The 21,452-nt window shown below is 61.4% G+C and overlaps 2 protein-coding genes across 8 annotated transcripts in view; one reads left to right on the forward strand and one right to left on the reverse strand.

Annotated features, from left to right (window-relative positions):
- ATP2A1 (ATPase sarcoplasmic/endoplasmic reticulum Ca2+ transporting 1) lies at positions 1-17,020 on the forward strand. 2 transcript variants are annotated; one of them, XM_036412896.2, is made up of 23 exons: positions 1-312; positions 676-693; positions 1,066-1,148; positions 2,491-2,595; positions 3,249-3,387; positions 5,196-5,276; positions 6,558-6,643; positions 7,012-7,309; positions 7,467-7,633; positions 9,613-9,701; positions 9,938-10,040; positions 10,285-10,416; positions 12,017-12,139; positions 12,259-12,477; positions 13,125-13,460; positions 13,599-13,819; positions 13,899-14,101; positions 14,274-14,359; positions 14,460-14,593; positions 14,707-14,824; positions 14,926-15,043; positions 15,310-15,352; positions 16,745-17,020. In XM_036412896.2, the coding sequence occupies exons 1-22, from the start codon at positions 195-197 to the stop codon at positions 15,312-15,314; spliced, it is 2,982 nt and encodes a 993-aa protein (XP_036268789.1). In that variant the 5' UTR covers positions 1-194; the 3' UTR covers positions 15,315-15,352; positions 16,745-17,020. The 2 variants fall into 2 exon arrangements, with proteins under 2 accessions (XP_036268789.1, XP_036268788.1); XM_036412895.2 differs by lacking the exon at positions 15,310-15,352.
- RABEP2 (rabaptin, RAB GTPase binding effector protein 2) overlaps positions 16,975-21,452 on the reverse strand; it is a 13,179-nt gene continuing 8,701 nt past the window's right edge. Inside the window, exons 6-14 of one of the 6 annotated variants that reach the window (XM_045572462.1) lie at positions 20,961-21,056; positions 20,771-20,869; positions 19,679-19,831; positions 18,477-18,654; positions 18,350-18,361; positions 18,202-18,271; positions 18,081-18,125; positions 17,884-17,997; positions 16,975-17,570 (exon numbers count right to left, since the gene is read on the reverse strand). In XM_045572462.1, the coding sequence (XP_045428418.1) occupies positions 17,291-17,570; positions 17,884-17,997; positions 18,081-18,125; positions 18,202-18,271; positions 18,350-18,361; positions 18,477-18,654; positions 19,679-19,831; positions 20,771-20,869; positions 20,961-21,056 (1,047 nt within the window). In that variant the 3' untranslated portion in view covers positions 16,975-17,290. The remainder of the gene's footprint in view (positions 17,571-17,883; positions 17,998-18,080; positions 18,126-18,201; positions 18,272-18,349; positions 18,362-18,476; positions 18,655-19,678; positions 19,832-20,770; positions 20,870-20,960; positions 21,057-21,452) is intronic. The other 5 variants (XM_045572464.1, XM_036412913.2, XM_045572463.1 and 2 more) reach the window with 5 other exon arrangements.

Below are 21,452 nucleotides of genomic sequence, written 5' to 3' on the forward strand. Positions count from 1 at the left end.
TGGGGGGGGTGGCCAGCTGCTGCAAGTGGGACGGGGGTCAGAGCTTCGTGGAGGGAAGAAAAGTCTGGGGGGGGCAGGAGACAAAAAGGAGGAAACCCAGACAAACAGGCAGGTGGACACGCTGAGGAAGGCCCCCCACACGTGGAACCCCCCCAGAAGGAACACCGCCCCCTGGCCCCCAGAAAGGGAGCACCATGGAGGCTGCACACGCCAAGAGCACGGAGGAATGTCTGGCCTATTTTGGGGTGAACGAGACGACGGGCCTCACCCCGGACCAAGTGAAGAGGCACATAGAGAAGTACGGCCCCAATGGTGAGTGTCCTTCGGAGCGCTGGCAGGGCCCTCGCAGCCTGCAGCACCCACGCACAGGCTCACGCACACGCTCACGCACACGCACACGCTCACGCTCGCGTGGGAGCCTCTCCTCCAGGGGACGAGGGAAGAGCTGGGCCCTCATCCAATGACTGACTGCACGGCCGGGGGCGGGGGGAGAGGACCCGGCAGACAGGGGCCCTGAGACCCGGAGTCCGGGAGGTTTTCTGGGTGACCTTGGTGAGCCTCAGGTGCCCTGTTGACGGCCTGACTCTCCTCCCTGAGTCACACATTCCGGGGGTGGGGGCGTTAGACTGAACCCCGAATGAATATGTCCTTTATGTTTCTCTTTTCCCTGGACAGAGCTACCTGCTGAGGAAGGTAAGTCCCTGACTCCCTCTCCCCTCGGCGCCCCCTCCCCTCTCCCTGCCCTCTCCCTGCTCACTCCGGGGGCAGACACCCCGCCCCGGAGGCTGGAGCTTGGCTGGGGGCAGAAGTTTCCAGGCACTTTCTCCTTGAGGCACCCAGCCCTGGAACCACTGCCCACCGCTTGGAGGAAGGAGCCTGTTTTGGGAGCCCTGGCAAGCTCCCTCCGCCCTCCCCAGTGCCAAGCGGCCTGCCCAGCACCCCAGAGCCTCCCAGCTCCAGGCTGGGAGTCAGGGCACTCGCAGGCCCTGGACCCCCACCTGCACCCAGGGTCCCCGCGGTTCGTCCAGGCCTGACCTCGGGGCCTCCCCGCGCCTCTCCCCGCAGGGAAGTCCCTGTGGGAGCTGGTGGTGGAGCAGTTTGAAGACCTCCTGGTGCGGATCCTCCTCCTGGCCGCCTGCATCTCCTTCGTAAGCTCGGGAGGGCCTGGGAGGGCCTGGGAGGGCCTGTGAGGGCCTGTGAGGGCCTGGGAGGGCCTGTGAGGGCCTGGGAGGGCCTGTGAGGGCCTGGGAGGGCCTGGGAGGGCCTGGGAGGGCCTGCGAGGGCCTGCGGGAGGGCGGGGGTGGGGGGTCTGGGGAGCCTGCTGGGTGTTGGCTGGAACCAGAGGCTGCTCTAGTCCAAGCCCTCAGCATCCTATTCTGCAGACCAGAGCTGAGGGGGTGGGGTGCGACTGGTGCGCGTCCTCCTCTGTCCTTCCCACACCCCGCAGGCAGGTTTTATTTTAAGCTTTAAGGGTGTTCTCAGCCAAAACTCTGAAGCTAAGCCATTCCCGAAGCTTCAAGGGCTCTGAAGGCTCGGGTTACCCCCTGAGCGCAGGGCTCCCCAGCTCAGAGGCTGCTGCCACCCCAGGCACCACTGCTCCCTGCTGCCCGGGGCCCACAGCCACCCCGCCAATCCCCGAGCGGCCTCGTGCCCCTGGCCCGCCCCCTGGCGCTGATTGGGCGAGGCAGGTCCCTCCGAGAGGCGGGAAAGAGCTGCTGGTGTGAGGGTGACCCCTCACCTGCCTCCGGCCTCCCCGCCCCATCAGGGCTGGAGCTCCCGAGACCCGTCGTCACTGGCGTGGCTGGCCTCCCCAGGCCCCCGCAGCCTCCGGGCTGATCCCTCCTCCAGGCCCTGGCACCCACCTGCCCAGCAGTCCACCCCGCGTTTGAGTTCCTTCCTTAGCTCAGTCCCCGATGGAAGGAGGACTCTGTAGGCACACGTCTGCCTGTCCCCCGCTCCTCAGCCGAGGCCTCGCGGGCCCCCGAGCACTCGCTGGCAGGGCCTCCTTCTCCCTTCTCAGATTTGCTCCTTGACATTTGCCTGTGGCTGTCGCCTTTGCCTGGCAGAGGCAACAGCTGGGGTGGGGTGTGTACAGGAGGCGGGTAACCCTATCCCCTCTCCTGCTCCCTCATGAAACCGGAGCTCCCAGCCTCGGCTGGGGGAGGGGGGAGGGTGGGCAGGCGCGGTGGGGACCACAGGGCTCTCCTAGGGGCTCGGCTCCCATGGCATGGATGTGGCCGTGGGGGCCGTTGGCCTGGTGTCCCAGAGCTTTGTTTACAAGCCAACAACTTGGTCAGGGGGACCTGCAGCGTCCCTGTCAGGCCCCGAGCTGTGCGCGTCTGCCCGCCTGAGCCTGTGAGCATCAGCGGGCAGTGCTCGCCTGGCCTGTCGTGTGCTGCTCCTCGCTCCTGCACGTGTTCTCACCCCCTTTGCCTTCCTGACCTGTCAGAGGGGCTCCAGCTCGCCATCCTCCCTTTCCCTGCTTCCCAGGTGCTGGCCTGGTTTGAGGAGGGCGAAGAGACCGTCACTGCCTTTGTGGAACCCTTTGTCATCCTCCTGATCCTCATCGCCAACGCCATCGTGGGGGTTTGGCAGGTTAGCCTTGACCCCAGCTCACCCCGTCCCATCCTGACCCTGAGCAGGAGGCCAGCTCCCCACCAGCTCCCCCCTCCACCGCGTCCCCTGGGCTGGCCTTGTTCTCCGGTCCTATCGCTGCATCCGGACTTGGGGCGGAGTGTTGGAGAGACGGGGGGACTGTTGCTCCTGCTGCCACTGGCTGGCTGTAGAGCCCTGGACAGGCTCCTCGTCTCCCTGAACCCCGTTTCCTCCTCCATAAAATGGGGCTCATAGTACTGCCCACAGTGGTGAAAGGTAACCAGGTGATGAGTGCGGAGTGCCCAGCAGATAGGAGTTCAGTGAATAATAGTGCTGAATTCTGCTTCCTCTTCTCTTACTACCCTCTACTCTCCTGTCCCCTGCTTTCAGGTGTTCTTTCATTCTCTTTCCTTTTCTCCCTAAAAGCCCCTTCACTGTGTCAGCCATCGTGTCCTCACACACACACTGGGGTTTGTCTCCTTCCCGGGGCCCCAAGCCAGAGCCGCCTCCTGCTCTGTGAGATCCCACCGCCCCCAGGCCTCTGGCTCCAGCTCTGCGGTCTCTACACCCCACCCCCCCGCCCTCCCCAGGCAGCCCCCCACCCCCGTCCTCCTCCCTCTGATGCCCCTCCTGTCGCCCGCCCTGAACCCCAGGAACGTAATGCAGAGAACGCCATCGAGGCCCTGAAGGAATATGAGCCCGAGATGGGGAAAGTCTACCGGGCTGACCGGAAGTCAGTGCAGAGGATCAAGGCTCGGGACATTGTCCCCGGGGACATTGTGGAGGTGGCTGGTGAGTGACGGGGCTGAGTGGTCCGGAGCAGGAGGCCAGGCAGATGCACATGTTGGGGGCGAGGACTGGCCATTTCCTGACTCGGGGTCCCGGAGGGAGCCAGGCTGGACCGAGGAGCCTTTGCTTCTCCTTCCAGACTCCTCAGGAGGTCACCTCAGGGCACTGCCGCCCCAGCACCCCGCCCTGGGAGAGCCGCACAGGAACAGCCAGTCCTGTCCCTGAGGCCGCAGGCAGACCCTCTCCCCCCCTCTCACCCGGGACTTGCAAGCAACAGGTGGAGCCCAGTCCCTGCCAATGGCCCATCTCCACCCCCTCCCGAGGCCTGGCGTCCCTCCTTCCACCCCCAAGCTTGGTCAGCCTGAAATCTTGACCTCTCTGTGCCCTTGAGGCCTCAGAGGGGAAGGAGCGAGGGTTGAAGGGAGGAAGGGGGGCCAGAGGCTCAAGCCCCCGACCATGTAAGGGAAACAGCCCCGGCAGAGAACACGGGACCTGGGAGGAGAGCGCAAGGAGGCCCCGCCCCTGTGCGGAGGGACACTTAATGCCCGGCGGGAGGGGCGGGGGCTGGGCGGCTAAGATTACTGGGATTCTGCCCCCTTCAGCGGTTTTTATATTTGCCCTGCTCAGGCCTCCCCACGTCTCCAGGCCCCTGGCAGGGGGGAACGAGTCTTCCTCAGTGGGCTTCCCTCCCAGAGACCCACGCTGCCACGTGGGAAACTTGGAGGGAGGGGAGGAGGGCGGGCGGGCAGGCTGAAGACCCCGGTGCCCCATCGCTGCCCTGCTGTGGTGACAGTTTGGAGTCCGTGCCATGAATGTCTATAAATATCGCTTCGACTTGGGTGACAGCGTGTCCCGCCCAGCTCCATGGCCAACCCTGTCCCTCCTCCATCAGCTTCCTCTGGCACAGGAGGGACCTCAGAAACGGGGGAAGGAGAGCAGTCGGACCCTGTCCCCAGAGCCATCCTGGGCCCAGGCAGGGCCAGGCAGAGGGCCTGGCAGACACACAGTCCCCTCTAAGGCCTCGAGTCCAGTGGGGTGTCCGCCCTCAGCCTCCCCGATGGGCTTCCCGGACTGACCCTTCCTTCTGGCCTCCCCCACAACTTCATAGCCCACAGCTGTGTGACTTCCCGTCCCCCGCCCTGCGCCCTGCAGACCTCCCCTTCTCTCCCGCCATCTCCCAGCGCGCTTACCCGTCCCGCCTGCCCTCGCAGCTCAGGCCGGACTGCACGCTTCGGCTGTGCGCCTTCCCCAGTGGACTGTGCCCTCTGCCTCGCCGCTCCTCTCCCCTCCCGCACCTTCCCTCCTCACCACTCCTCTCACACTCTCTCTCCTGCTTCTGCTCCACCCACCCTCAGTCTTGGGTGACACTGATTTTTCTCAGTTTCTGTATCTTCTCCCTGCCTCTCCCTGCCTGCCTGGCTGTTGCACTCCGCTCTCTTCCCCGACACACGTCTCTCCAGCTCGCCCTGCTTCCTTTCGCTCTTTTCTCGCCTTTCCCGCCTCTCTGTCGTGCTGTCTCCCATTCATTTCCCTTCCGTCATCCACATACATGTATTCAGCTGCCAGGCCCCCTCACAGGGCTCACAGCCCGGTGGGGAGACGGGGGGACAGTGGCGTGAGTGTTAAGAGGGAGATGCTGGGGCTACGGGGGCCCATGCTGAGGGCCTGACTCAAGCCCAGGGCGGGCACCCAGCCCGGGTGACCTCAGCAAGACCTGAAGGATGAGGTGAGGTAGTTGGACAAAAATTGCGCTTTTCTTAGAAAGGAAGAAAAATGCTTTCTCAACTAACGTCACTCTCCTCTCTCCACAGTGGGGGACAAGGTCCCTGCAGACATCCGCATCCTCTCCATCAAGTCCACCACCCTCCGGGTGGACCAGTCCATCCTGACAGGTGTGGCGGCCGGCGGGGAGGTGCCTCGGGGGAGGAGGGGGTGGGCGAGTGGGAGCCGGGCGGACGGACGGGGATGCCATCCCGGGTGAGAAGAGAGCACCCAGCACGAGGGCCCTGCCTGGCACCGCAGTGGCAGCAGCTCCACGCGGCCCAGCTTTGTTCACGGCTACAAAACGGAAACACGGGGTCTGGGAGAGGGCGGGATGTTTGTGTCCCTTCTCCAGGCGGCCAGTGATCCGTCCCTTCCACACAGACATACGGACACACTCACCCAGGGAACTATCCTGTCTCCGCAAAAGCCGAGAGTAGCCCTAACCGGTTTGGCTCAGTGGATAGAGCATTGGCCTGCGGACACAAGGGTCCCAGGTTCAATTCCAGTCAAGGGCATGTAGCTTGGTTGCAGGCACATCCCCAGTAGGGGTAGTGCAAGAGGCAGCTGGTTGATGTTTCTAACTCTATTCCTCTCTCTTCCTCTCTGTAAAAAATCAATAAAATGTGTTTTTTTAAATTTATTTTTTATATTTTTTAAAGTGTTTAAAATCCAACATTATTATTTTTTAAAATATATTTTATTGATTTTTTACAGAGAAGAAGGGAGAGAGATAGAGAGCTAGAAACATCGATGAGAGAGAAACATCGACCAGCTGCCTCTTGCACACCTCCTACCGGGAATGTACCCGCAACCAACGTACATGCCCTTGACAGGAATCGAACCTGGGACCTTTCAGTCCGCAGACCGACGATCTACCACTGAGCCAAACCAGTTTCGGCTAAAATGTGGTGTTTTTTTTTTTTTAAAAGCCCGAGAGTAAGGAACCATAGGATCTAGGACAAGACAAGGTTCAGATGCACTTAAAACACTGCTTCTGGGTCTCCACTGGGACAGATGGTGGGAAGAGCCAGCGAGGGTTCCCAGGAGGCGAGGCCTGGTGCCATGCGGGTCTTCCTCCCAGGAGCCTGCCCTCCCCCGGGCAGGGCATGGCACCCAGTCAGCTGACTTCACCAGGACCTTTCCTGTGTGGACCTAGCACCCTCCCCGTTTACAGAGGGGCGAACGGTTAGGTGTCCCTGAGACATGCAGCTTTGCGTGGGGAAGCCGAGGTGTGGGTCCCGGTCTCCTTACTCTGAGGGCAGGAAGTTCCCCGGCTGCTGCCGTGGCTGCTCCAGAGGCCAGACTTCCTCCAGGATCACTGCTCGGTCCTTACCGGGCCTGTGCTGCCGCGCAGGGGGCACTAGGGCCGGGGCGTGTGGGGTGTCATCTGCAAACCCCCTTTTCCACAGGCGAGTCCGTCTCTGTCATCAAGCACACAGAGCCTGTCCCCGACCCCCGAGCTGTCAACCAGGACAAGAAGAACATGCTCTTCTCGGTGAGCCATGCGGGCAGCTGGTCTGGGCGGGACGTGGGTCCCGCCCTCGCTGGTTTTCAGCCTGCGGACTGAAGGGTCAAGGGCACATGCCCGGGTTGTGGGCTGGATCCCCAGTCGGGGGCGTGCAGGAGGCAGCCAACTAGTGGTTCTCCCTCATCACTGATGTTTCTATCTCTCCTCTTTCCCTTCCTCTCTGACATCAATTAAAAAAAAAAGATCTTGTATAATCTAGCTGTTTACATTTTCAAATCATCATCTCCATCCTTAAAAAGAAAGGTTCCTTTTATCCTTAAAAAAGAGAGAGGAAAGAAGTGAGCCTCGCAGCCGGAGCCCTGGGCCTGACTCCTGGCCTTGTCTGTACCTTCCAGGGCACCAACATCGCAGCGGGCAAGGCCATCGGCATCGTGGCCACGACCGGCGTGAGCACCGAGATCGGGAAGATCCGAGACCAGATGGCCGCCACGGAGCAGGACAAGACGCCCCTGCAGCAGAAGCTGGACGAGTTCGGGGAGCAGCTCTCCAAGGTCATCTCTCTCATCTGCGTGGCCGTGTGGCTCATCAACATCGGCCACTTCAACGACCCCGTCCACGGGGGCTCCTGGTTCCGTGGTGCCATCTACTACTTCAAGATCGCCGTGGCCCTGGCGGTGGCTGCGATCCCAGAAGGTATGGCGTCTCTCTCCCCCATCTGCTAATCTCGTCCACAGGGACCCCTTTTCCAGATCAGGTAACATCTACAGGTTCCGGGGATGGGGCCCGATATCGCCGGGGCCATTCCTTCCCGCCTCTGTTACTGACCCCTCGCTCCGACGTCCCCCCGCAGGCCTGCCCGCCGTCATCACCACCTGCCTGGCCCTGGGCACCCGCCGGATGGCCAAGAAAAACGCCATCGTGAGGAGCCTGCCCTCCGTGGAGACCCTGGGCTGCACCTCCGTCATCTGTTCCGACAAGACGGGCACCCTCACCACCAACCAGATGTCGGTCTGCAAGGTCAGAGGAGCACGAGGCTGCGCAGACAGGGTGCCCCTGCCTCCCTCACCGCGCCTCCCTGACCCCGAAGGACATGCTCATGGGGGGATGGAGAGCCATCCTGTGAGCTCTGCCGGGGACCGGAGTGGCCCTCTGCCCTGGGCAGACATAGCCCAGTGCTATCTCTAGTCCCGCCCACAGCCCCGACGGGCAACCGTCGCACCCATTCCGCCTTCCAGAGGAGGAGGCCGAGGCTCCGGAGAAGCAGCAGAATTGAGTTTCAAACCCAAGTGTGTCCGGCCCAGCTGCTGCCTTCCAGAATGGTCGTCACAGCTGGGCCCTGGGAGCCGAGCAGCATTTCCCAAACCAGGGCCGTCTGTCTCTCTGTGCCTCAGGCTCTTCGGCAGTCTGTACTTCTTCTCAGTATAATATTTTAAAAGTATAAGATAAATACTTAGGGCCCGAGCTGGTTTAGCTCAGTGGATAGAGCATCTGCCTGTAGTCTGAAGAGTCCCAGGTTTGATTCCCATCAAGGGCACATGCCTGGGTTGTGGGCTCAATCCCCAGTAGGGGGCGTGCAGGAGGCAGCCGATCAATGATTCTCTCCCATCATTGGTGTTTCTATCTCGCTTTCCCTCTCCCTTTCTCTCTGAAATCAAAAGCATATATATTTAAAATTAAATAAATGCTTAGGATTCTGTTTTAAAAGTAGAGCAGATCACAGAAGAAACCACTGACTTAAGCACAGTTATCAAAATATTTTAAAAACAGATTTGCAATTTGGTAGCACTTCTGCTTCTTTATTAATGTGTTTGAGTAGCAAGTCTGGCAGTCGATCTAAGAACCACCGCAATGCTAAAGCTGTGGTTCATTGCCTGCATTCATAATTGGGAGGAAATGCTAAATGTCAGTTAGAGAGAAAACAAAAGATGTCTTCTTTTTTTCTTTTTCTTTTTCTTTTTTAAAGTACAAGCATTTTTTTAAGTTGATTGGTTTGAGAGAGAGAGAGGTTGATTTGCTGTTCCATGTAGTTATGCATTCATTGGTTGATTCTTGTATGTGGCATGACCAGGATCGAACCTGAACCCTTGGTGTATCCGGTTGATGTTCTAACCAGCTGAGATACTGGCCAGGGCTTGTCGTCGTCGTCGTCGTCGTCTTCTTCTTCTTCTTCTTCTTCTTTTTCTTCTTCTTCTTCTTTTTTTTTTTTTTACCATCAAAGCTCACAGACCCCCTGGCCAGGAATCTCCAACCTGAACAGAGCTCTTGGACTAGCATGTCCATTAAACAGAAATTACTGACCTGGGTCGTGAGGACTCTGTGGTCAGACCGGGGGAAGGGCTGTACCCTGGCCCCTTGGGGAGGCCCACAGGGGCGCTGGAAAGCCTCGGAGAGGGCTGACTGTGGAGAGGGTGGATCTCGCTTTGTTTAGCCCAGAGTTCCCCAAACTCACTTGATCACAGACCGCGTTGTCTCGGACCCTGTCGAACGCCGTCCCCCTGCACTTGCTCTGGCTCAGTGGGTGCTCCCCGCCGAGCACTGCCGTGCGGCTCCTTCCTCAGCACCGGCCGCAGAGCCACCGCGGGCTGTGCAGCGGGGGCCCCCGTGCTGTCTTATAAAAAAGAATTCATTCCCACATTCAGAGTCCAGAGATTTCATAGGAGAATAACCAGAACTTCTAACTGTTCCTGCAAAACTGGAAGGTCTGGGCCCAGTGGCTGGAGCTACTGTGGTCCTGTGTGAACAGGGGGATGTAGCTCCAGTCCCTCCACTGACATTGCACGTCTCCACTTCTGTGGGAAGCCTGTGACCAGTCCGGGGAAGATCGCAGGGGAGTGGGGGGAGGGGGGGAGGGTGTGAGGAAAAGAGGCCAGGCGGGCCCGGCAGGAAGCTCACTTGGTCTGTGCAGGTGGCTGGCCAAGGGACAGTCCGAGCCGGGCCCCTTGGTGCCTTCGGGGGCAGGGAGCGGGCGTCCGTACAGACCCCTCTCTCTCCTGCAGATGTTCATCATCGACAAGGTGGAGGGAGACTCCTGCGTGCTCAACAAGTTCTCTATCACCGGCTCCACCTACGCTCCTGAAGGAGAGGTGTAAGTCCCCCGCGTCCAGCTCCGCATGCCCCCACACCCCGCCTCCCTGGGCTCCCGCCAGCTGTGTCTGCCTCTCTCTCTCTTCCGTCCCTGGCCTTGTTCTCTTCCCACCTGACCTCCGAGTGGGTTGCCGCTGCCCCCGCCTGTGCCTCGCTGCTGTCCCCTTGCTCTCTCTGCATCTCACTCCCTCTCTTCTCCACTTCTCTTTTCCTTCCTTCCCCCCACCCCGCCGCCAGCCTGAAGAATGATAAGCCAGTCCGGGCGGGGCAGTATGATGGGCTGGTGGAGCTGGCCACCATCTGTGCCCTCTGCAATGACTCCTCTTTGGACTTCAATGAGGTAACCTTGACGCTCCCGAAGCGCCCTCTTCCCCCGCCACCAGCTGGCTCGGGTGCAGCCGTCCTCACAGGTCACCAGGCAGGGGTCACGGGAAGGGGTCCCTCGTAGCGAGTCCTCTCCTCCGTGTCCGGGGAAGGGAGTGGCTTGCTCCTTCCTGTTCTAGGCGGGAGGTGGGTGGGTTTGGTGGGAGCCAGGGGCCAGGAGCCCAGGGCACCTACTTCCTCTTCCTCCCCTGCCCTCTCAGGCCAAAGGCGTTTATGAGAAGGTAGGCGAGGCCACCGAGACGGCTCTCACCACCCTCGTGGAGAAGATGAATGTGTTCAACACGGACGTGAGGAGCCTCTCGAAGGTGGAGAGGGCCAACGCCTGCAACTCGGTGAGTGGCTGCTCCCTCCCACGGGTCCCTCTTCACCCCAGGAGCTTCAGGAAGCTGAGGCCCCCTGTCCGGCTGCGAGGGCCCTTGTGTCCCAGGCTGGCACCCCAGCCAGCGTAGACCAGCGGCCACGCCTCAGCTTCTCTTGGCCAGGCTGCCTTTGGGGAGGACCCGCTGCCCCTGGACCGGTCTGAGATCACTTCCTCCCGCCCCGCCCTGGTCCGAAGGGATGGAGCTGGGCACAGACACCACCTGGGGCAGTTACTACCCCTCTGTCTCCAGAAACACACTCGCTTCAATTACATCTGGAGACCTGATTTAGGATTTGTAAGATGTGACCACTGCACACTCTTTCACTTCCCCTGGGCCTGTCTCCCTCACTCTGCTCAGTGTCTCCGCTGAATTCCTCTGGGCGGTAGCTCCCCTCAGCACCCAGTCTTAGATGTGAGATGCTCATATACATGTCAGTAGACATTTTTTAAATTTTCTGCTTTTGTTTTATTGAGGTAAATTCACATAACAAAATTCACCATTTTAACCATTAAAGTGTACATTTCAGGGGCTTCCAATACATTCATGATGTGCAATCATCACCGCTACCTCTTTTTTTAAATTTAAATTATTTATTGTTTAAAGTATTACATATGTCTCATTTTCCCCCTTGACCTCTCCCTGGCCATTCCCACCCCAGCACATACCCTCACCCCCCTACTCTCTCTGTCCATGGGTTATGCTTATATGCATGCATACAAGTCCTTTGGTTGATCTCTTACCCCCCGCCTTCCCTCTGAGGTTAGATGACTATTCAATGCTTTTGTGTCTCTAGATCTATTTTAATCATTTACAAATGATATTTTTTTAAAATTCACAAATGATAAGGTAAACATCAACTTATTTTTATTTTATTATTGTTATCTTTAGTTTAGTTTTATTTTATTTAATGGAGAAATATCCATGATGCATTTGGTGACAGGCTCTCATTCATTTTTATGGAACACTTATTATTTCATGCCAGGCACTAGGTCTGCACTGCCCCAAGCACATGCCTCTAGAAGCACACGTGTTTGTTTAAATGTAAACTAGTTAAAAATAAACACGCCCTAGCCGGTTTGGCCCAGTGGAGAGACCGCTGGCCTGTGGACTGAAGGGTCCCAGGTTCAATTCTGGCCAAGGGCACATGCCTGGGATGCGGGCTCGATCCCCAGTGAGGGGCGTGCAGGAGGCAGCCGATCAGTGATTCTTTCTCATCATTGATGTTTCTATCTCTCTCTCCCTCTCCCTTCCCCTCTGAAATCAATAAAAATATATTTAAAAATAAACAAATAAACATAAGTGAAAACTCGGTTCTGCAGTTACACCAGCTCGGGCGTTCCTAGTATAGAACATGCCATCATCACTGACTGTTCGTGGGCAGGGCCACTCTGCCCATCTGGTTCCTGCTGCGCTCTCCGTGGCCGTGGGTGCCGCTCAGCTGACAGCCTGGGGCCGCGTGCGCCCCCCACGCCTTTTGCTTATGCCTGGGACTCCTCCCTGGTAGCACAGCTCCAGCCTCTTTTCCTCCCGCCTCATGTCTGCCCTCCCGCTTCCCGTCTCCTCTCAACAGGTGATCCGCCAGCTAATGAAGAAGGAATTCACCCTGGAGTTCTCCCGGGACAGAAAGTCCATGTCCGTCTATTGCTCCCCGGCCAAGTCCCGGGCAGCCGTGGGCAACAAGATGTTTGTCAAGGTCAGACATCGGAATGTGCCCCGGCGGACTCCTCTGTCTGGGCCTGCGCCCGCCCCTCCCTGCCCTCCCTGTGCCCGGGAGGAGGACAGCCGTCTCTGAGTGCTGGTCTGGTCTCCTAGGGTGCCCCCGAGGGGGTCATCGACCGCTGCGCCTACGTGCGAGTCGGCACCACCCGGGTGCCCATGACCGGGCCGATGAAGGACAAGATCATGACCGTGATCAAGGAGTGGGGCACTGGCCGGGACACCCTGCGCTGCCTGGCCCTGGCCACCCGGGACACCCCCCCGAAGCGAGAGGACATGATCCTGGAGGACTCTACCAAATTCATGGACTATGAGGTGAGCAGATGGAATCCCACTGTCCCAGTGTCCTCTGCCTCAGCCCCTCCCCACCCCGTCCTTTCCTGCCTTGTCCCGGGTCCTGGAAGCACAGGATGTTAGAGTTTGAAGGAGCCTCAGTGCCGCTGTGCGTGTGGTCGTGCACCTGTGCGTGACGCGGTAAGGCGACCAGCACACGGAGCAGAAGCCAGCGCACAGTCGGGCAGCGGCCCTTTCCATCGCGGCTTTCTTGACGTGAGCACATGGCCTGCGCTCTGGCACAGGCTCCTTTTTTCGAGCGGACTGGCTCTCAGAATAGCTCCAAAGTCCACTCCCTTCCCTTTAAGGAGGGGACTCTGGCATGGCCGTTCACACAGATTGGCTCCAAGTTGTAGGCCAAGCGAATGGCCCTTCAGAAAGCAGAAACCACCACCTCACCCCACTCAGTTCTTCAGAGAAAGACAGGGTCTGCCACTGACAATGGGGTTGGCACTGCCACGCCTGCAGGCAGACGTGTGAACAAGGAAGGCTTCCTGCCCCCCTGAGGGGTAGACACGGGGCCCAGGCAGCTCCCCCATCCGGACCTCCCTCCCCGGCTCCCGGCTGTCTCGCTGTCCTCTCCCGGCTCATTTTCCAGCCCCTCACCAGCCCTGTGGCTCTCTCCCCAGACGGACCTGACGTTTGTTGGCGTGGTAGGCATGTTGGACCCTCCCCGAAAGGAGGTCACAGGCTCTATCCAGCTGTGCCGGGACGCCGGAATCCGGGTCATCATGATTACCGGGGACAACAAGGGCACAGCCATTGCCATCTGCCGACGGATTGGCATCTTCGGGGAGAACGAGGAGGTGACAGACCGAGCCTACACCGGCCGGGAGTTCGACGACCTGCCCCTGAACGAGCAGCGGGAGGCCTGCCGGCGCGCCTGCTGCTTCGCCCGCGTGGAGCCGGCCCACAAGTCGAAGATCGTGGAGTATCTGCAGTCTTACGATGAGATCACTGCTATGGTGAGGAGACAGCAGGCCTGCCGGGGGCCGCGGAGTCTGGCAGGAGCCAGGAGCCTGGCGGGGAGGAGCCGAGTGAGGCCTGGCCACATGCAGGAGGCGGGTGGGAGGGCCCGGGTCCCACCTCCTCTCTCCCCGCAGACAGGCGACGGGGTCAACGACGCCCCTGCTCTGAAGAAGGCCGAGATCGGCATCGCCATGGGCTCCGGCACCGCCGTGGCCAAGACCGCCTCGGAGATGGTGCTGGCCGACGACAACTTCTCCACCATCGTGGCCGCCGTGGAGGAGGGCCGGGCCATCTACAACAACATGAAGCAGTTCATCCGCTACCTCATCTCCTCCAACGTGGGCGAGGTGGTCTGGTGAGCGGCGGGGCCCAGGCCCCGGGGGGTGGGGGGGCGCCTCTGGGAGCAGCCGGGCATGACCACCTGCTTCTGGCAGCATCTTCCTGACAGCCGCCCTGGGGCTGCCCGAGGCCCTGATCCCTGTGCAGCTGCTGTGGGTGAACCTGGTGACGGACGGGCTCCCGGCCACCGCCCTGGGCTTCAACCCGCCGGACCTGGACATCATGGACCGGCCCCCCCGCAGCCCCAAGGAGCCCCTCATCAGTGGCTGGCTCTTCTTCCGCTACATGGCAATTGGGGGTGAGTAGGATGAGACCCCCACAATCCTTTCCAACCCTCCAAACGGACCCGTCTCCAGGACCCCAGCCCCTCCGATGCAGCGACTCTTCCTCCGCCAGCCGGTCACAGCCATCGGTCTTCCCGATGCCTCCATCGCCCAGCCTGACCCCCGGCCCCATCTTCTCCTCCGCAGGCTACGTGGGTGCGGCCACCGTGGGAGCGGCCGCCTGGTGGTTCCTGTACGCGGACGACGGGCCCCACGTCACCTACAGCCAGCTGGTAGGGAGGCTGAGAGGGAGGACGGAGGTGGAGGGGAAGCGGAAGGGGGGGGCCCTCCCCCAGGCCTCCGCAGGACCCCAGTTCCTTCCCTCCCCTGCAGACTCACTTCATGCAGTGCACCGAGGACAATCCTGACTTTGAGGGTGTGGAGTGTGAGATCTTTGAGGCCCCCGAGCCCATGACCATGGCCTTGTCTGTGCTGGTCACCATCGAGATGTGTAATGCTCTCAACAGGTAGGACCCGCCCACCCCGCCCTTCCCCCCACCCCTCCTCTCGCCTCACCCCTCCTCTCGCCTCACCCCTCTGCGTCTCCCCTGCCTCTGCCCCGCCTCCGCCTCCGCTGCAGCCTCTCGGAGAACCAGTCCCTGATACGGATGCCGCCCTGGGTGAACATCTGGCTGCTGGGCTCCATCTGCCTCTCCATGTCCCTCCACTTCCTCATTCTCTACGTGGACCCCCTGCCGGTGAGGCCCCCGCTGGCCGCCCGTCCCCGTGGAGCCTGGGAGGGAGGCGGGCGGTGCTGGTGCTCAGGGGCACTTGTCCTCATGCCTCCGACCCCCCTCAGATGATCTTCAAGCTCCGGGCCTTGGACGTGACCCAGTGGCTTATGGTACTCAAGATCTCATTGCCCGTCATCGGGCTCGACGAACTCCTCAAGTTCGTTGCTCGGAACTATCTGGAGGGTAAGCGGCCTGCCCCCCGCGGTCAGCCCGGGCCCTGAGCACAGCCCTCCCCGCGCTGCGAAGGCGCCCGCCCCCCCTTCCTTTTCAGGCGGGCTGTCCTGGTCCCGGCAGGACCGCTGTCCACAGGGAGGCGCACCCGGTCCTCCCTCCCGCCCCCTCCCTCCGTGCCCGGTGCAGACACCTTCTCCTTGGTGCCCCTTCCTCAGCCCTCCAGGCCCGCCACCCACCCCCCCCAATAACGCTCTCTCTGTCCTCTCTGGCCATAGGATAACCGTCCCCCCTCCTCCATCTCTTTGAACCGTGTCACAGGTATCGCCCCCTTCTTGTCCTTGCCCCCAGCTGCTGTGCCCACCTGACCCTCTCCCCCTCGCTGGCCTCCGAGGTCACTGCGCTCGCACACTGCCACTGCCGCGCTTCCAAGCAGGGAGGCTGTGCCCTCACTGCGGGCTGGCGCTGCCCTCACTGCGGGCACGCACTGCCCTCACTGCAGGCTCCCGCTGCCCTCACTGCCGGCACGCACTGCCCTCACTGTGGGCTGGCGCTGCCCTCACTGCCGGCTGGCGCTGCCCTCACTGCCGGCTGGCGCTGCCCTCACTGCGGGCACGCACTGCCCTCACTGCGGGCACGCACTGCCCTCACTGCGGGCTCCCGCTGCCCTCACTGCGGGCACGCACTGCCCTCACTGCGGGCACGCACTGCCCTCACTGCCGGCTGGCGCTGCCCTCACTGCCGGCTGGCGCTGCCCTCACTGCGGGCACGCACTGCCCTCACTGCGGGCACGCACTGCCCTCACTGCGGGCTCCCGCTGCCCTCACTGCGGGCACGCACTGCCCTCACTGCGGGCACACACTGCCCTCACTGCGGGCACGCACTGCCCTCACTGCGGGCACGCACTGCCCTCACTGCGGGCACGCACTGCCCTCACTGCGGGCACGCACTGCCCTCACTGCGGGCTGGCGCTGCCCTCACTGCGGGCTGGCGCTGCCCTCACTGCGGGCACGCACTGCCCTCACTGCGGGCACGCACTGCCCTCACTGCCGGCTGGCGCTGCCCTCACTGCCGGCTGGCGCTGCCCTCACTGCGGGCTGGCGCTGCCCTCACTGCCGGCTGGCGCTGCCCTCACTGCCGGCTGGCGCTGCCCTCACTGCGGGCACGCACTGCCCTCACTGCCGGCTGGCGCTGCCCTCACTGCCGGCTGGCGCTGCCCTCACTGCCGGCTGGTGCTGCCCTCACTGCGGGCACGCACTGCCCTCACTGCCGGCTGGCGCTGCCCTCACTGCGGGCACGCACTGCCCTCACTGCGGGCTGGCGCTGCACTCACTGCGGGCACGCACTGCCCTCACTGCCGGCTGGCGCTGCCCTCACTGCGGGCACACACTGCCCTCACTGCGGGCACACACTGCCCTCACTGCCCTGCCGGCTGGCGCTGCCCTCACTGCGGGCTCCCACTGCCCTCACTGCGGGCACGCACTGCCCGCTATGGGCACACTGCTGGGCTGCGCTGCGCTGCGTTGCGCTGGCTGGGCGCTGCGCTGTCTGCCGCTGGGGCTGCAGTGGTTGGGAGTGGGATCTGGGGGCACAGGTGGGTATGGGGGTTGTTGAGCGACCCTCCAGGTGAGTCTGCAGGGGGTGGGAGCCTGGAGCCTGGGAGGGACTCTTCCTCTCCGCCACCTGCTTCACTCCTTCCTTTTCTCCCTCCAGATCCAGAAGATGAAAGAAGGAAGTAACCAGTCCTCTGCCCCTTCTTCCCCATTCTGATAGTGACACCGTTAGCCAGAGCTGTGGCACAGACCCCCCCCAACCCCGACATTCTTGTTTATAAGCACAATGTCCCCTTCCCTTCACCTCCCCACCCAGCCGCCCTCCTCCCTCCCTCCCTGTAAAAACTCCCTTCCCCGCCACGTGGGGCTTACAGGGACAAGGCGACCGACTGAGCTGAGCTGCTTATTTATTGAAAATAAATGACAGAAAAGTCTGGCCTTGCCTCCATGCACATCGTGGGCCTGGTCGAGCCCCTGGGGACAAGCATCTTAGTGTCATGCAGTCCAGAAAGCAGCCGTCTGTCCAGGACGCACATGTGGAGGAAGGCTCCACGCCACCACGGCGTGGCTGGGCCCGGGGCAGGGCGGGGGAGCGGCAGTCTGGGTGGGGAACAGGGGCACCAGGGCGGGACCCAGGAGGCAGCATAGCAGCCAGAGAGCCGCAGGGCTGAGCCTGCACCTTTGGTTCAGGAGGGAGCTGGGACCCTCACCCAGGGTCCTCCTGGGGAGCAGAAGGCCCAGTGCTCCCGGGAGGAGGCCTGGAGGGCGGTGTGGCCCTGTCCCCAACCCCGGGCTGAGAGAGGGAAAGACCCTGTCCCGAGAGCCCCAGAGCCGAGGCCCCCGGCTCTGCAGTGGAGAAGGCAGTCTCCCGAGGCGGGCTGGCCTCAGCTGTCCTTGATGTCCCCAACGTCCCTGAGCGGCGCCTCGTCCAGGAGGCTGCGCACCTGCTCCAGGCTCTCCGCCTGGCGGATCTGCTCCAGGCGCACCTGCGGGCCCGGGGAGGGAAGCAAAGGCCTCGTGGGCAAGTGTAGCCCGCCTCCCCCATCCCGCAGTGACACCGGGTTCGAGGGAGAAAGGGGTGCCGGAGGGCAGCCCGAGGAAGCGGGCAGGGCAGGTGGCAAATGGCCCTGGGCTGCCCACGACCAAGACGGACACACAGCTTTAAGGTCTGGAGCAGGAGCTCGGAGGAAAGAGCCGCGCCAGCCAGAGGGAAGAGGACTCCTAAGTGGGGACTGTCCTTGTATGACCTGGGACACGTCACCGGAGTCCGGCAGCTGGGGGTGAGGGGCCCTGCCATACCTGCAGGGCCTGGGACAGGCGCACGAAGTCCCTCTGCACCTGCTCGCTCGTCTCCAGCTCGGCCTGCAGCCGCAGCACCTTCGCCCTCTGTTCCGAGAGGGCTGTGAGCTGAGCCTAGGGGACAGGACGAGGCTGCAACCTGGGCCAGGCAGGAGGGTGGCCCGCCGGAGGGTCCCTCTCCACCAGCCCTGACTGACCTCTTCCGTGGGGCCTGGCCCTGGAGGCTGCCCCGAGGCTTCCTGAGGCGGACAGAGGGCAGAGGGGCTGGTTAGGGTCTCCCCGCCCTGCCCATCGCCCTGCCCATTGCCCTGCCCGGCCTTGCCCGGCCTCACCTCGCTCTGCTCCCGATGGATCCGCTCCATCTCTGTCCTGAGGCTGCACAGGGAGGCTGGGGAGCCAGGGACGAGCGTCAGGCCCACGCTGTCCTCCTCCCCCAGCCCCAGCCCCGCTGCTCAGCCACACTCACCCTCCAACACCTCTGTAGGAAGGAAAGAGGGAGGTCAGGGCTTGTTCCCGCACCCTCTCTCTACCCTCCTGGCACCCAACCCCTCGCCCCCCCGAGAGCAGGAGTGGGGGAGCTCCTCTCCGCTCACCTGTCTCCTCCCGCTGCACCCTCAGCTGCCCCTCCAGGCTGGCCCTCGCCGCCGTCTCCTCCTCCAGCGCCTCCCGCAGCGTCACGATCTCAATGCGAAGGCGCTCGGCCTCGTGCTCCCGGGCCCGCTGGTGGGCCCTGGCCTCCTGCCCCATGCGGAGCACCAGCTGCTTCAGCTCCTGGAAGGGCAAAGCGCCTGCTGGTGTGGCAGCAGGTCACCGGCCACACAGGGAGTGTGGGGAGGGGAGGGGGGGAGGGAGGAACCGGTCAAAAGGGGGCGAGCAGACAGCACAGGACCCAGCAGTGAGCACTCCGCACAAGCGCACGCCCGGCGGAGGCCCGGGCGGAATGGGGCCGAGGTCCGGATGACCCTGAGCAGGATACCCTTTCCTAACGACTGGTCCGCACTCCGCTGCGCAGGGAGGCACGTGCAGAACAAAAACAGCACCGAAACGGAGCAGGGGGTGGTCCGGTTCGGGAAGGTGGAAGGGTCCACGTGAGAGACACAGGATGGGCAAGGCCTCCCGGTGACCGTCACTCTGTTAAAATCCTCACTCGAAGACGTCTCACTGATTTTTAGAGAGCAGCACTGATGTGAAGGAGAAACATTAACTTGTTGCCTCCCTTATGCATCTTGATCGGGGATGGAACCCACCACCTGGGTATGTGTCCTGACCAGGAATCAAACCCACAACCTTAAAGCCAAACACACACACACATACACACACACACACAAAACAAACCAAAAACCTCACAATCCCTTCTGGTGAATGGGACGATGCTTCAAGCCACTGATCCACCCGGCCAGGGCGACCTTCATGTTTTTAACAAATTAATAATATCAACAAAGACCATGCACAGACCGATGATGACAGCTTGTTATGAACCAAAGATTATGATGAATTCAACTTTGTGGCCCTCGTGTCCCTTAAAAATAAACCAAATTAAAAAATAAAAATAAAATTAAAATAAACCAAATTACTGCTTCTTTCACATCAAGCATCCTGTGAGCTCACTTTCTCTTCACGCTGATGCTGGCGAGGGGGCCTGGTCCCGTTTTCAGTGGGGAAACAGCCGTAGGAAAGTCAAATGAGTCGGCCAAGGTGCCGCAGTGAGGACACAGCTGCCTGCGTCTGTCCCCGAGTCGAACAGGGAGGAAGTGCCACCAGGGCGAACCCAGGCTCCATGCCTGCACCCCCTTACCGGGACCGAGCTGGGCAGTGTCTCCTCCTGGCCCTCCTGCTCCAGGGCCCCGGGGGCTGAAGCCAGCGGCTGCTCGGCCCTGAGCCCCTGGTTCTCCTCCGTCAGCCGCTTCACCTCGTGGCTCAGGCTCTTGTGGGAGGCAGCCAGCTCTGCCTGGGGAGGAGAGTCAGTGCGCGCGGTGAGGGGACAAGTGTCCCTCAGGCCCCTCTTCCTTCACCCTCAGGGACTTGGGCTCACACAGTGGCAGCCACCAACCATGCCGGCTGCTTTACTTGGTCCATGTTGGTGGCTGTTTTTTTACTTTAAATTAGTTGCTAAGTCTAAAAATTGGTAGACGGCTGAAACAGGTTTGGCTCAGTGGATAGAGTGTTGGCCTGCGGACAGAAGGGTCCCGTGTTCGATTCCAGTCAAGGGCATGTACCTTGGTTGCGGGCACATCCCCAGTAGGGGGTGCGCAAGAGGCAGCTGATCAATGATTCTCTCATTGATGTTTCTAACTCTATCCCTCTCTCTGCCTCTCTGTAAAAAATCAATAAAATATATTTTTAAAAAATAATAAAAAATAAAAATTGGTAGATGACACAGAAATATCTAGGTTTCTGGCTTCTCTCGACAAGCAGAGGAGCTGACAGCACTGAGCTCGAATTCCCACGTGGCAGAGTTCAGGGAGCGGCCTCCCGCGCACCATCTCTCGGCTCTCAGGCTGCTCCTTCCCGCCTCGAGCCTGGCCCAATCCCATCGCCTGCAGCTCTCGTCTGCTCCGGGAAGCATCTGGCCTCGCGATCCCTGCTTTCACTCCTCAGGACTCTAAGCTGGGCCTCTGCCTCCGTGTCACGGCGGCAAGGCTGAGGCTCCAGCCAGTGGCATCGGCTCCAGGTCCAGCAGCAGGAGTGCCCGGGCTCTCCCTGAACACAAGCCCCTGCTCCCGCCACGGTGCCAGGTGCCCTGGAAACCTTCCACCCACTTGGCACCAACTCCAGGTGCAGTCCGCGCAGGACAGGTGCCTCCACCTTCCATGTGCCCCCCTCAACCAATTCCCATCACGCTCCCGCCCTCCTGCCCCAGCCCCGGCCCCAGCCCCCAGGCCCTCACCATCTGCAGCTGAACGCGCTCCTGAGCCTGGCTCACGGTCCCCTGCAGGGCCTGCAGCAGCTGCTCCGAGTTCTGGACCTGCGCCAGGAGCACCTGCATCTGCGGGTGGCAGGGGCAAGGGTGAGGCAGGGGCCCAAAAGGAGGCACGCGGCCGGAGGCCCTGCTGGGCTGGAGCAGAGGCTGGACCCACCTGCTTGGCACAGTCCTCATTGCTTCGCCTCAGGCCCTCCTGCAGCTCATCCCGCTCACGGCTGACGCTCTCCAGGTCCTTCTGCAGCTGCCGCCCCTGCCACAGGCCGGCCTCAGTCTCCACCTCCAGGCCTCCCCTCACCATGCCCCTTATGCCTCACCCTCCCCCCTTTTTAAAAATATATTTTATTGATTTTTTTTAGAGAGAGGAAGGGAGAGGGATAGAGAGTTAGAAACATCGATGTGAAAGAAACATCAATCAGCTGCCTCCTGCACACACCCTACTGGGGATGTGCCCGCAACCAAGGTACATGCCCTTGACCGGAATCGAACCTGGGACCTTTCAGTCCACAGGCTGATGCTCTATCCACTGAGCCAAACCAGTCAGCCCCGCCCCCCCCCCCCCTTTTTTTGGCATCTCAGTAGGTGGTGCCATTGTCCTCACAGTTGCTCAAGCCCAAAGCCCAGGAATTGATGCTGACTCTTCTCTTTT

This window comes from Pipistrellus kuhlii, unplaced genomic scaffold (genome assembly GCF_014108245.1).
Source record: "Pipistrellus kuhlii isolate mPipKuh1 unplaced genomic scaffold, mPipKuh1.p scaffold_m20_p_48, whole genome shotgun sequence".
In the NCBI taxonomy this organism is placed as follows: domain Eukaryota; kingdom Metazoa; phylum Chordata; class Mammalia; order Chiroptera; family Vespertilionidae; genus Pipistrellus; species Pipistrellus kuhlii.